The sequence below is a fragment of the Cyprinodon variegatus genome, unplaced genomic scaffold (assembly GCF_000732505.1).
Source record: "Cyprinodon variegatus isolate N-32 unplaced genomic scaffold, C_variegatus-1.0 Scaffold150, whole genome shotgun sequence".
Classification (NCBI taxonomy): domain Eukaryota; kingdom Metazoa; phylum Chordata; class Actinopteri; order Cyprinodontiformes; family Cyprinodontidae; genus Cyprinodon; species Cyprinodon variegatus.
The window spans coordinates 617,019-632,417 of NW_015150603.1; the positions used below are offsets into that span (position 1 = coordinate 617,019).

Consider the following 15,399-nt stretch of genomic DNA (forward strand, 5'->3'; position numbering starts at 1 on the left):
CAATAAAACATAAAAAAAGTCATCCCAGTGAAACAGATAGAATCTTTTAGCCCTTTTGTAAATATGAATTTTGAAACACATGCTTCATCACTGGCTTTGGTTTGCACAAAAACTACTAATGTAACAACGGTACAAAAAGAAGTCATATTAAAAACAAGTAAAAAATTTTAACAAGCCCACCACTTGAAATCAATGCAAGTGCAAAATCTTAAATGCATTAAATTGTAAAATCTACTGACCTAAAAACCTAAAAGCTAATCTATCAATAAATAAATGTCTAAATTAGAATAACTTTACAATAAGACCCCTTGATTTACTTAATGCAATTTTAAATATTCAATTATGTATATCCAATTACGTATATGCAATGGATGTACAATACATCCACGGATGTATTGTACAAAACAAATCTTTTTTTCTAATCACTGCTAGTGAGACCCTTAGAATGGTCTTGGGAGCCACCTGTTGGTGTGGAGGCCTAAAGCAGCCGCTGAGTTTCATGGTCTCCAGGGTCTGCTCTGCAAATTGGATGGCATGCAACTTAATTTAATCAGTTGCCTGTGCTTGCAGCTCATAGGTTAATTGTAATGTGAAATAGCTTCAGACGAATACAGTAATCATCCCCAAATATATCTATATAATATAAAGTTTGATAGAAAATTATAAAGCATTTATTATTTTAGTAATATCTTTTGTTGCAGTTTGTGCTATTTTTTTCCTCTAGTGTGAGACAGCAGCAGTGAATGAAGAACATTTCAAAGAAAAAATATGCACCAGCACTCCGAGCTTCTTGCTTTGTCTTTGATCGGCTCTACCTCCCCAATAACTTAAGAAATGCATATTTATATGAAAAATAATCAAAATAAAAATGTCAGCGGGCATTTCCATGTGCTCATCTGCTCAGATAACAACAACACACAGCCTGAAATGCAAGGTCAGACAGAGCAAGCAGGCAATTTGCAGTAAAGTAGAATAATTAATTACTCGGATGAAGTTTAAAAACACACACCGGAGCTGAAGGTGAAACGACCAATATCATATATCGACTGATGGATCACAGCGCGCGCGGGCTGTAAATAGCTGATGAGAAACAAAGTAATCGGAGTAAATAGATAAAAGAATGTGTTTAACGCTATCTGAATACATCCATGCTTTCAGATGCGGTGGGATTAATAGTAATTAATGCCTACGGTTCGAGCCGAAGCGTCATTAATATTTTATTAGGGGAACTGTGTCCTGTGTGTGTGGAAAATGGGTTTATATACACAGATTCATCCCGACACTTAAAAAAAATGATATTTATATATATGTATATAGATAGATAGATTTATCTAGATTGTGTAAATATATGCTACACTGTAAAAATGATCTAGAAATAAGTGAAAATGTCTTAAATTAAGTGTATTTACTCTTAATTTGAGCAAGAAAATAAGAGTTTGCCAATGGAATTAGTATTTTTATTCTTAAAATAAGTTATATGATATAAGATAAGATATAAGATAATATGCACTTGAAATAAGACAATGCAGTTCTGTTTTCTTATTTTAAGTGTAAATTGTCTCCTTTCATTGGGAAAATCTCTCACTTACTCCCCTCAATTAAAGAAAAATGACTTAATTAGACTTACACTTTTTTGCAGTGTACTACCTTTTGAAACAGTCGTGCTAATTGTTTGTTTATTTTAGCTAAATTTAGCGGTTAATTTTTGCAGGAGGAGGGAATAAATAACAGGGAGCTTGAAACATTAATTAGTGAGCCCAATGGCAACGTAGACTCATCTCACATAGATGCACCAGGCTATAATTAAGCGTTTATCTGCAGTTTAAAATCCTAATGGATTAAAATGGTCCGATGAGGATACATATTAAGCAAGGGAGTTTAATTAATAATGGCAATGTAAAATAGCCTTTTTTATTAAAACGCGGTTGAATCATTTTTAATAATAATAATATTAATAGTGATAAAATCAATGTAATATAGCATTGCATTTATGGAAATAAAAGCGCAACAATGGAAAGGCCTCAGGGCCAAAGTTTTAGGAACGCCAAAATGTGTTCACTTGAACTTGGATGAAGCTCCAAACGCATGACGCTTCTCCTTCTGCTTCTCCTCCCAGCTGCTCCGCTTTCACCCTCCGTGTCATTCCTGTGCGTCTTTTTTCCTCCCGATCACGGAGATACAGCCAAAGTGAGCGAGAAGTCATCATTTCATCCATGCGCTTTCCTCTCTGCTTGTCATTTTTCGGATTTTTTTAAGCCACACCCCTGCAGAAAGATAGAGATGGAGAGAGGGAGAGAGAAAGAGAGAGAGGAGCAACTCCCGGGTGTTTAAAAAACTAACTCAGGACAATAGCGGCGAATGAGCGCGTAATTAAATTAATTACTCCTTCTTGTCAATCTTGGATTAATGGCCAATAGCGGTGGTGCTGCTTAATGTTTTTACTTCTCTCTCTCTTTTCCTCCAATATCTTTGAAGGAGAAGGAGGAGGGAGGGGGGGCTCATCCCGGCATCCTGAGGGGAGGTAATTTGCGCGGATCAAGGGGGCAAGGCGCAGTAAAGTATAAATACTGTGACTTCAATAGAGGATCACCAGCAGGTTCCCCAACTCCGCTATACCAAAGGAGGAGGAATTGGCTGAGAAGATATATTTTTTCCCCACCTTCATCCACAGTTTGGCTTGCATTCACCTATCATTTTCAACGAGCCGCACCATTGATGTCTTAAGCAGCGGAGGGGGAGAGTTTGCGCGTATGTGTGTGCGCGTGAGAGAGAGGGAGTGAGTGTATGGTGTTTTTTCCAAGAGGAGAGGAAGCAGTGATGGAAGAGCTCACCGCTTTCGTATCCAAGTCCTTCGATCAGAAAGTGAAGGAGAAGAAGGAAGTGATAACCTACAGGGAGGTGTTGGAGACCGGGGCGACGCGAGCGGGAAGCAGGGAGTCTTTAACCGCGGAGCCCGGGAGCCGAGAGGAGGCGGCCGCTCTGGCGCGGAACGTGGCGCTTTCTCCGGGCAGGGAGGCAGACATGCTGGGGCCGGAGAGGATCAGGGACGCGGGGAGTCCTAAACACATCGACGGTAAGAGGTCTGAGCTCTAGCTGCTTTATGAGGAGGAGAAATTCATCAGAAAAAAAGGGAAAACAGTAAAGTAAAAACATGTTTAAGTTACTGAGAGATAAACACCATTAAAATTAATATGTACCTTTGCGTATATTTGAAAAAGCACACATTTTTAAGTATTTTTCATAAATGTACATCTCTGTCGCTCATTTATATTATTCTATCTCACTTAAACTGCTCTTAAAACATTTTCTATAAAGCATGTGGATCTTTTTAAAATCTGTTTCCAGATTTATTGTGTTTTATAGGAGCAAATTAGAAATTATACAACAACCCATATACAAACAATGAATAAAAAAATATTATTTCGTTTTAATTTTTTGTATAATAACAACAAAAAAAAGGATTCTACTCCAAATAAATAGATGAGATAAAAAGGATAAACCTACTCCTATAATAAATTAAAAATTAAACTGGCAGTAATTTCCAATAACGACACAATTTGGCCTTCTTGGTTTCAGGCAATAATTTTAAAGCCACAGAGTGTGAATGGCTTCAATAATCATTTAGCCATACAGTTTCTATCTGTGTGTGGTTCATTTAGGAGCGTTATAACCCATGAAAATGTAAACTACTAGAATAAAACCGCATTTCTGTTGGCAAATTGAATAAAAAATATTTTCACTAATATATTAGATGTGGATAAATAACTTTAATTATAAGCTTCACAAAGTGCAGAACTAAACAACCAAAAAAGTACAGAAATAATAAATATATATATATTAAATAAATCAGAGAAAATTAAGGTCATGCACAAAAAAAAGCAAATGTTAAATATATTGAAATATGTTCCAATAACTTTTCCAGATATTTTGATGCGTGTAAATATAGTTGATCGCCTGTGTTTTGGGGACAAAATGCTGGACAAGACATCCTAGAGTTGGAAGGCTTGTAAAAGTGACATCTGCTCGTCATGGGCAGCGTGGTTAAAAGCGGAACCGCGACAAGCATGTATCAGACACCCAACAGTAGGCACGACGTTGCATATTTATAAGCTGTTAATAATTAAAGAGCTTTATGTAGCTCGACAAAACATCCGAGGTCTGATAGCTGTGTGATATCAGAGGGCAAAGCCTTTTCTTCCTTTGCTCTCCTCCTCTACGTTTTTGCAAATTGCATGGGACATCGCGCACTTTTCAGTCCAGGGAAGGTGTCATTTTTGCACAAAAAAAAACAACAACAACAACAACAAAAAAAAAACTTGATCCCATCTGGTGCATTAAATCCTATGTTTTTAAAAAGATTAAAGAGAAAAGAAAACATCCCTATAGGGGGTGTCCACCGTGCATGATGCTGATCGTGGTTCCCTGCTGTCATCGCAGGCGCCACGGATGTGAAAGAGAGGAAAGAGGACTCCAAACCCATCGAGGATGAAACGCAAACAAAAATCAAGCAGAGGAGAAGTCGGACTAACTTCACGTTGGAGCAACTCAACGAGCTGGAGCGACTCTTTGACGAGACCCACTATCCGGACGCCTTCATGCGGGAGGAGCTGAGCCAGAGGCTGGGACTATCGGAGGCCCGGGTGCAGGTAGGCGCGATTTACAGAAATAAATAAATAAACACATCACTAATAAACACACACACTGAGATCACTAATACGCTACAAAAAAATGTAAATCTACATAAGTCGTTTTTTCTTAAAATAAGTGCATTTTTTCTTGAATTAAGGAGGTAAGTGAGACTCTTTGCCAATGGAAGAAGTCCATTTACATTTAAAATAAGAAAAGAACAATTGCAATATCTTATTATAAGTGCATAATATCCAATTATCTCATTTTAAGATTAAGAATACTCATTCCACTGGCAAATCATCTTATTTACCTGCTTAAATTAAGGGTAAATATACTTAATGTAAGACATTTTTGCTTATTTCTAGACCGTTTTTGCAGAGTAGGTTCAATTGTAAAAAAATATTGTTAATTTTTTATTATTATTATCATATACCCGAACTAACAATTATTTACTAACCTAACATAAGGATCATTCTAATTGACTTTTATTTAGTTGAATTTAATTATTAATATGCAGTTGATGCAGGTGCATAAAAACTTTGCATGGCCTTGATTTGTGCCAAATCAGATAAAGCCTTGTAGTTTTTTTGATACATTTTTGCAACAAAATGCAGTTTACTTAATATTTATATTATAAAATACTTTTCTTTAGCTTGTGTGTTATTTGTCTCTATTCCAGTCCAAACATTGCGCCAAAAATAATACACATTTTTGCATTCTGGTTTTAAGGTATGTGTTACCAGTCAGTAGATTTTCATAGGGTTGGACCATCTGTGCAGAAACCCAGTATGAGTGGTGGGAGATGTAGACAACGTGTGTTGGGGGGGATAGAGAGGAGGGGGTCTCAGACATATGTGAGGCGAACAGGGGGAGAGAATAATCATAAAAGCAGCTCCTTTTTCCTCTGTTTTATATATATATATAAAAATCATATAAAACGTATATGTATTATATTCTGCATTAAAACTCTTTTAAAGACAAAGTTGTTTTTGGTTCAAACTCCATCCAAACCAGCTTTGTGCATGGCTCCCCAGGCCCTGAACTGGAATCTCCCCAATAAGTCGCATTGTGTTCCGGACAAGGAGCACAGCTCCAGGGATTTGCATACATTATGTATTATTTTCAACCCCAAAATCGAGATCAGCTTTCGCCTCTGTCTCTTTAATCTCCGTCGGAGTATTACATCTTTTTATGCACACGTATTATTTAGAGTTGGTTTTAAGCACCAATCACACCGGTGCGCTTGGTTTTATAATAGCCATGAATCAGTGCGTCTGATACACTGTGATCAATGAATGAAGCCAGCTGACAGCCTAATCGATATGATATTTCAATCAAGCTTTCACCGTTTGCGGGGCATAATGTTACAGAGACTGTGGGCAGACACGTTGCATTGTGTCCCTCTACAGCCCAGGCTTTATCTGAGCTATTTATGGCGGATTATCATAGTAATAAAGCTTTTAATGCGCGTTCCAAGGCGTTTCGCAGGATTTCTCCGAAGAGAAATGTGAGTTACCACTCTGTCGCTTTTTGTGCACTAAGTGTTATGGCGGTGATTAGACATTTAAGCATACCTCCAACATGGATTTTCTGCAGATAAGGGTAATTAATTTCAGCGGTCAGAGAAAGAAAGGAGATGGGCGCTCAGATCCCTCTTTGCTCTGATCATCCAAAAAAGCCATGATAGCATTGCTGCAATCCGATATCCGAGAGTCCATTCAACTCTTAGGGGACACTCATCTATAGAAAGATGAAACCAGTGCTGACAAGGTTATTTATTATACCAGAGAAAGTCCTGCTCATTTTCCAACTGGAGTCATTCCATTCTCCTAATGAATTTGACATCAGATTAACAACCCCCCTCCCCCCTCCCCATTTATTTGTTTTGTTGTTGTTTTTTTCTTTTTACCTTTCCTTAATCTCAACTCACGCTCTTTTGCATCCCCCCTCCATTTATCTGTTTGTTTTGTTGTTGTTGTTTTTTTCTTTTTACCTTTCCTTAATCTCAACTCACGCTCTTTTGCATCCCCCCTCCCCCACTTGTTGTAGGCTAAATGTATAATAATTAAAATCTGAGGTTAAGCAGTAGCATTAATATTTCATTGCTCCTGGGGGATATTGTTTTTCTGCGGTTGTTGTCACTTTGAGAGGAATTACACATGGCCTCACAAGCAGCTGCCAATCAGTGGGTCTCTAATTAATTTCTGTCCCTGCAGGTTTGGTTCCAGAACAGAAGAGCGAAATGCAGAAAGCAGGAGAACCAGTTACATAAAGGTACAATCATACATTGAGGCAATCCTCAGTTCAGTGTGATTCAATTCTCCTTGATTTAATTGAATTCTATATTCTATTCTTGCAATGGTTGCTATATATATATATATATAAATCTTTTCCCAGTTAACCCTTTATATTCCTTCACATTTCACTGTTCTTAAGCAATTTCCAGTAGCAATGTTACAAAGTTTTATTTATCTAGTTTAATGGAGGTTATACAGTTTAACTGGAATTCCCCTCTCTTAATTAGGCTATTATCTTTTTATTTTCTGACACAGGAGTCCTAATTGGAGCAGCCAATCAGTTTGAAGCTTGTCGTGTAGCGCCATATGTCAACGTGGGGGCTTTAAGGATGCCATTCCAACAGGCAAGTAACTCAGAAGTTTTCAGTCTAAAGAAATAAAATAACAATAACACGGAGCAGACACTTCCTCTGTCTCCAATCTACCACCCACAATTCATTCACTATGACTGCTGTGTTGGCTCAGGATGTGACCAAGTGTTATATGCAGAGAATCCAGTTCCATGTGTCAGGGTGTGTGTGTGTGTGTGTGTGTGTGTGTGTGGGGGGGGGTATTGGAGCTAACTAAACTCTTGTTACCTCACTTGTGAGAACACTGTGCCAACACAGCGTAGCTTAATTGGAAAATTCCCTCTCATGTTTTCTGTGTTTTTTTTTTTTTTGACCATCTCAGGGCTTGTTCTACTGAAGCTAAACAAACATTTATAAAAATCTAAAAAGTTTTATTTATTTGTTTTATTTTTTTTGCAACCATAATCTATTATTAACAGAACTGGAGTTTACTCTTAAGGACATTTGATTTTATGCAGGTTCATTTATGCAGAGCAATGGACTTCCATTCAAATTCTTTTCTTTATTTCTTGTTTAGATTATAAAATGAATACAACAGTTAAACTCTTTATATGGATCCCATAAAACACAGTTTAAAATGTATAGAAACCCTTAGTTAATTTATAAAACACAAAAGTAGCATTTTAATGCTTCTTTTTTTTTTAGAATGAGGGTAACCTAAATTGAAACCCTTCAACAGGTAAATGGGTGAAACTTGAATAGATATGTCTTCATAATAGAAGCTCTTTTTGAAAAATAATTATACACAGATACCTCTTAATCAAGTTATACCACAAACAAAAATGATCAGGTTGTCAGATTGTTGCTATTTAATGACGTGTCTGTGTTTTAATTTATTCTGTAAATATTTTTCTCACATTTTAAAAACAAATGCTGTTAATTTGAGTATTTAACATACAGAAAAGGTTATGGAGCCAAGGTGAAGTTTCTGAGCTTTTTGTAGGTGTGAATCTGCAAAGAATCTTACTTTATAAACAGCACACTCCAAAAACGAAATCTATAAATGAGTAAAAATGTCTTAAATTAAGTGTATTTACCCTTGATCTGAGTATGTTAATTAAATAATTTGGCAATGGAATTAGTATTTTTACTCTTAAAATAAGATAACTAGATAATATGCACATGAAATTAGACAATGCAATTGTGTTTTCTTATCTTCAATGTAAATTATCTTTGGTAAAAATGTTTCTTTTATCTCCTCAATTCAAGCACAAGTGCACTTATTTTAAGAAAAAAAATGACTTGTCTAGATTTTGATTTTTTTGCAGTGTAGCACCTATGTTTAGAATGTGGAAGATTTATGGAATAACAATGATTTGTAGCCAGAGCTTCCATGCATCTTGGCATCGTATCCATTTTTGTCCCCTCTTTTCATTACTTTCAGGATCAGTTTATCAGCTGAATAGCTCGTCATGAAACAGAATGATGCGACCTTGTGTGAAGCTGGGTCTCAGATTAGAGGAGTTGATTGCTTTCTTTCACCTGTCCTTAACACATGCATTATAGCCTACTACATAGTATTGAAAAAGAGGTGGATACGAAATAGAGATTGGTTCAAGAACTTCCACTAAATTGGAAATGCAATCTAAAATAGCTACAGCATGGTGAAAATGATCCTGAACCCATCCCACTGCAAAGTTAACGCATGTTCTCCCCCTTCTCTCCCCCCTCCATCCGTGCGTCCCGTAGGATAGTCATTGCAACGTGCCGCCCTTCTCCTTTCAGGTGCAGGCGCAACTGCAGCTGGACAGCGCCGTGGCTCACGCGCAGCACCACTTGCACTCTCACCTGGCGGCGCACGCGCCCTACATGATGTTCCCCGCCCCGCCGTTCGGGTTGCCCCTGGCGACGCTCGCGGCAGAGTCGGCCTCTGCCGCCTCCGTAGTGGCCGCCGCAGCCGCGGCAAAGAACACGAGCAAGAACTCCAGCATCGCCGACCTGAGACTGAAGGCCAAAAAACACACGGCGGCGCTGGGGCTGTGACAGCAAGGAGGGGACTGAGGACACACTGAACCAAAACTGCTTCAAAGTGAGGGGGGGGGGAAGCGTTATCCACGGACGTAATTTATGTTTTCTCAATGGAGGACGACTACAATAATAAGATATAGGCTATTTATGAAAGACAATAAAAAAAAAAACTGTGACGTAATAGCCTACACACACGCGCCCTGAGTGGCTCACTGGGTGGACGGCAACACATGGACAGATACCCGGAGGAAGAGGAGGATGCAGCTGGGTTGGCCAATTCTTTGTCAAACAAGGCGAACCATTCTGCGTTTTCCTGTTTAACTATTGTGTTCTTGTTGTTATGATTTCGTTTCGATTCTATATAGAGGCTGGCCTCATAATATTACAGAAAAACCCTGCTAAAGCAGTGAGGGTTCTTTGTCAAACAGAAAAAAAGAATAATAATACGGACGATATCTCTCCCTCCACTGTTTTGTCCAGTTTAAACATGCCTCTGCAGTGTTTGCATGAGTTTGTAAGCCCCCCCTTCCACTCCCAGCCCCACCATACCCTAGCTGTCCATCCCTCTCTATTGAACATTTGGCCCCCCTGACCTTTATTGGACCTCCCATGGTTGAAGGTGAAACTGGTAGATTATAAAGAAAGATTAAAGTTCTTTTTACATTTTTTAAGAAATCATATTTCGAGCCAATGTCCATATAATTAGCCTAAAAGGTAATTTACATCCCTTTTTTCTTTTTGTCTAAGGCAGGCAAATCTCATCAACAAATGGCATTTCTAACACTGACTGTATGCGAACCGGTACGGGCACATGTAAAATATGTTAATACTCAAGAAAAGAAAGAAAGAAAGAAAAAAAAAAAAACATAAAAAAACATGCATTATTTTTTATGATTTTGTGGATTTATGAATGCCTCGTTGGGAACTTGTCCATTTTGTATTACTTTCCCCGTGCATTAAAAACATGTGTTTTCTGTATGTAATTTGAATGTTTTTTAATAGTGAACACGAGCTCACCCAAAAAGCACGGGTTTCTTAAAGGGGGAAAAAGGAATGACATAAAATTATTTTTTGTTCCATCACATGTGAAACGTGAAACCACCTTAACAAAAAATATGATTTTTTTTTATTATTTGTTTTAAATAAATTAACAAACGTTTCTTTAATGAGTTGATTTTTTTTTTTTTTTTTACAAAATCGGTTAAATTTTCATTATTATTATTATTATTATTATCAGTAAAGGTTTTGAGAGCAATAGATTTTTAATAATTTATAGGTGGAAGTCGTTTGATAACATCAGAGTTGTGACAGGTCCCGTTTAGTCGGGGATGTTACTGTGTGCGCGCGCGCACATTGGTGCGTGCGCGCGAGTTGTGTGCGTTGCACTGCCCTTGCCAAAGCGATGCATTATTCATAGTTTGCTTATAGAGAGGTTTTAGAAGAGAACTGATCATTTCCAGTACGAGTTAACAGGCAGATAAAGGATAGGCTACATCAGGATGAAAGCCGTTCAGTAACAGCTCAAGGATGAAGTTTTGCAGCTTTTTAAATAAATGCTTATGATCGATTCTCTGAATTAGTAATTATTTTAATTTAAAAACAAATGTGTTGTTGCTGGAATTCGAATCCCTCCGGACCGGGGGCCTAATAATTAACTTAAACTAATCTGTTTAATTTTAATTAACCCAATGAACATATAAACGCACAATTAGACTCGGAAATGATCTATTTTGTAATATTTTCTGCACAAACATGCTGCGAGTGATTAAAAGATACCCAAAACGTGAAGCAAAAAAGGAGAAAAAAGTATAGTTACATGTTTATTCGGATTTGCTGTTTGCTCATCTCTGCTAAACGTTTTTTTTTTTTTTTTTTTTTGCTGTATTGTGACCAAAAGTTTGGCATTATGAATACAAACATACAGCAAGCGCGCAGCTTAGAACAAATAAAAAAAACAAAAAACAAACAGTTTCATTAACACTTGTCTTACTTGATTCACAAATTTGCCTGATTCATTTCCTGACATATTTATTGAACATTTAATAAACACCTGACACAGGAAGCCTATAATTATAGAAATCCGGATCGCATTACTCTTCCGATATTTTTTCCACGCAAAACACAATGTCCTCAGCAATTAATTAATACCGATCTCACCGAGTCTGCACGACAGCCGGGCTTGTTTGTGTGTTCATCTGTGTTTGGGGCAGGATTTAGACGCCAAAACTATTGAATTATTGATTGGGAATCCTCGCCGGTAAATGGAGGAGACGCAACTGGGAAAGTGCTGATCCGGGGGCGCGCATGCTGGCCCCGCTGTAGAGCTTAAACACAAGCCGGGGGCGCGCAAAATCTTGGATTCTGAAAAACATAAAAAACACACACAAAAAAAATATTTGCCAAAAATATAATATGGCTACACGATTATTTACAGGTATCATAACAGTAACTCACCATAAACAATCATCCACTGCCCCTTGTTAAGGTTCAGTAAAAAAAAAAAAAAAAAAAGAATCAAAATATCATTCAAAATTAAATCTAATTTTGGAAATGGTTCTCATATTATAAGTTATATTCCAAGAGTTTATTGTTGTTTCTTAGTTTAGACGATTAGAGCTTATATTTCATTAAAACCACTAATTAAGTTTCTTATAAGATCACATGGTTCTATCAGACCAATTCAAAGTAGATGTTTAGAAATGTTATGCTATGACAATGCTATGGCCTGTATAATGGGTGTCATTGCAGACTGACATGATGAGAGTTGGACACAAACTGTAAAAGAGGCATTTGTATCCAGACAGATTAATGGAAAGTTTAGTGGAAGAAAAAAAGGTTAATGCACTGCAGCCTGCATTAGCTATGGCTAGGGTCAGTGTTTCAAAAGCTACAAGATTCAGACATGTTCTTAAGGGTGTCAGAGAGATAACTTGGGCTTTTATAGGTTACGAGCCATCATTATTCAAACAAATACCTGCTTAAAATATATGACTCAGATAGTGATGCATCTCTGCATGAGTTAAACTTTTTGAAATAAAATGTTATTTCACTGATATTCTAATGTATCAGATGCACATGTATTTTAATTCTACTGTGAAATTAAACTGTAAACTGACAGAGTAAGACTTTAGTACTGTGAGACTTGACAGCAGAATGGTTTTACTGAAAAATACCTCTCCCAGAGTTAAAAGGACTACAAGCCAAACTGCGTTTATATAGAAAAAAGTATGTTTGTATCTCAGGCCAAAGATTACTTAGCATGACCCTAGTTCAAATTCTGGTATCTTTATTTTTTCCCAGAATACATCATACATCTAAAATAACATGATGTGAATAGATTGCATATTATAAGATTGATGAGAATACAATAGTTTTACTGTGAAATCCAATAACCCTACAGTGACTGTACATTATTTAAACAGTGAAGAGCTGTATAAATACAGCAGTTCACAGATTCACAGTTCACAGCCCTGATTTTCTGTAGATGGAAGTAGATTATTTAGATTCTCACACTAGAGGTGATTATTGCCATGGTGAGCAAACTACATTGTTTTTCATAGTTTTACACCTTTCATCAGCAGATATTTCCCCTGTTCTCTTCTAGTCCTTGGTCTTGTAAATCAGAGGGTGAGAGGTCTGCCTGCCGTTCGGATCACCCTGAGTCACATTCAGTGGTGCAGAGGAGGGTCTTTGCTCCGAGGGGCCCAGGAGACAATGAGACGGGGACACACAAGTGTTCTGATTAGACATGGAGACTGACCATGAGCTCTCACTTTCCTCTCAACACGCTCTTTAAGACACACACCCCCACACAGCCAGCCAGGAGCCAGCCACGCTGGCTTCTTCTTCTGCACAGCCATATATCCCACTCACTTGCCTCCCTGTTTAACTCACACATGCACTCACTTGGGCATTATTCTACACAGCGCTGGATGAGTCAAGAGAAGGGCAATTATATTAAAGTTAATCAATTGTAGTGGACATATGAATCCAAATGCATGTCTCACAGACTCACACACAGAGGTCTTCATAGCCTGGTGAGTCACAACAGCACTCGGCACTGTGGAATCCTTCATATCAACTGGTGCTGTCTTGTTGCTATATTTACCCCACTACAACCCCTGAGACAAATGCACTACTCTCTCATTTCCCGCACTTGGCTCTTTATCAAATTAGGACACTTTAAACAATCTCACACAGCAGTGTTTTTTAACGACAGCGGAGGCAGCAGTTTTTTTTCCTGCATTTGAACGACTGTGGCTGAATCTGTTGTAAATGGTGTTTGTGCATTTATGAATTCATGTGAGAACACAGGAGAGAGAGCTCCCTTTTCTCTACTGTTTCTTCTTCTTCTTTTTTTTTTCTCTAAGGGCTTGCCTTTGTTACATGTTTGGAGTGCTCAAAGAGCAGGGGCGCACGCAGCACTGCACCAAAGACAACAGCCATCAGGAGCAAAGGCAGATAAAAGCCCAACTTCAAAGGCGTCAAATGGAGTGAAAGTGAGAAAGAAACCTGCTGAAAACTCCCTACAATAGCACTCACAGGCCCAGCAATTACGACGCCATATCGCTGCCTGTTATCACAGGGGCACGCTGTATAAGGGCCTGGGTGGCTAACCGCAGCACTTGGTGTGGGTTGCAGTCAGCAGAGAATTACAGCATTTATAGAGTTTGACTGTAGCACTGTATTTAATTTCACTGTAGGATCAAAAGTGGGTGTTCGCTCTGATTTGACCCATACTATGGCCAGGGATGCTTAACCAAACTGATTACTTGCACGCACACAAAAAAACACAACAAAATAAAAAAAAAATAAAAAAAACACACACCCACAAAAACTATGTTCAGCTGCACAGGAGAACAAAATAAAAGAGAGAGAGGTCAGAACAAAACAAGAAGTGTAATTGTTTCTTATTTTTATCCGTTTAGGTACCCCACGGCAATCTACACATATTCTATGAACTGGGTGAATTTTATTTGCTGTTAATTTATTTCCAGTTGCAGCTGTTTTGCAGGCTAGAAAGATAACATACTGTATAAATCCCTGCCCTGGAAACAAGACATAACAAGGGTATGTGAGTTGAAACCTGTGGCATCAGTAACCCTGAGGGGATTGTATTAGAAAGAAAGGTGACATTTGGTATAAGGGGATAAGGGGGGGATGACTTTATGGGGCATTTTTTGTTCAGTTTTATACAACACCATGGAAATGTATCCACACACTGAGAACTTTTATACATTTTGTCACATTATAACTTCATTGCATTGTATTGAGAGTATATAGGAGAAACCAGTCCAGCTTTATGAATTATTGTGAGGTGGAATGAAGCAGGCATGGTTTTCAAAATACATTACAAATACAACATCCTAAATGATTGTACACCTACAGCATACTTTTAATTACTTTTTTTTCAAATGTTTTGTTGTAATAAATCAGTCAATAAATCAATCAATAAATCATACAATAGTTATACATATTATGTGAAAAATAAATTTTAACTCTGGAGGAGTTGCAGAGAAACATTGCTCAGGTGGATGAAACTGTTAATACACAATTTGTTAGCTTTGATCTACCATGGCTTTCTTCTTGACTTTTCTCCAAAAAATGGGAGATTGAACAGACAGCTAACAGTTATAATCTGCAGTTTGCAAAGCAATGCAGGGGACACAACAAACAGGTGGCAAAAGATGCTCTGATCAGATGCAACCTAAGCAGAATATTCGCTTATGTGTAAAATGCTATGTTGCAAATATTGCACAAAGCCCTGAACACATCACTCTCATGGTAATACACAGTAGTGGCAGCATCATGCTGTGGGGATAAGAACATAGATATTCTCAGATGCTTTTTTTAAAAGTTATTTACTGCATGTTAGCTATTTTTCCAAGAAAGAATTAATAAAGCTTAGAATAGATGTGTCAAACCGATAAAACACTTATATATTGTATATTTGCACCAAAAAAGTGGCTCTACAAAGCCAAAATCCAATGCTGCACACTCAACTTTTCAGATTGTTTTTATTTGCAGTTATATAACTATGCATTACTGATTGTTTCACCTTTACAAGAAATCCCAATAAAACACATTGAATTTTACAATGATGCTGTGGGAAAGTGAGAAAAATATCAAGGTCTGTGAATACTTTTGCAAGGCGG

General features: G+C 37.7%; 1 protein-coding gene across 2 annotated transcripts; it reads left to right on the forward strand.

Moving 5' to 3' along the window:
- Window positions 1-2,536: 2,536 nt before the first annotated feature.
- Window positions 2,537-9,414, forward strand: shox2 (short stature homeobox 2). 2 transcript variants are annotated; one of them, XM_015377278.1, is made up of 5 exons: window positions 2,537-3,073; window positions 4,438-4,646; window positions 6,846-6,903; window positions 7,182-7,270; window positions 9,002-9,414. In XM_015377278.1, the coding sequence occupies exons 1-5, from the start codon at window positions 2,785-2,787 to the stop codon at window positions 9,257-9,259; spliced, it is 903 nt and encodes a 300-aa protein (XP_015232764.1). In that variant the 5' UTR covers window positions 2,537-2,784; the 3' UTR covers window positions 9,260-9,414. The 2 variants fall into 2 exon arrangements, with proteins under 2 accessions (XP_015232764.1, XP_015232763.1); XM_015377277.1 differs by having other exon boundaries at window positions 2,545-3,073; window positions 8,966-9,414.
- Window positions 9,415-15,399: the final 5,985 nt, after the last annotated feature.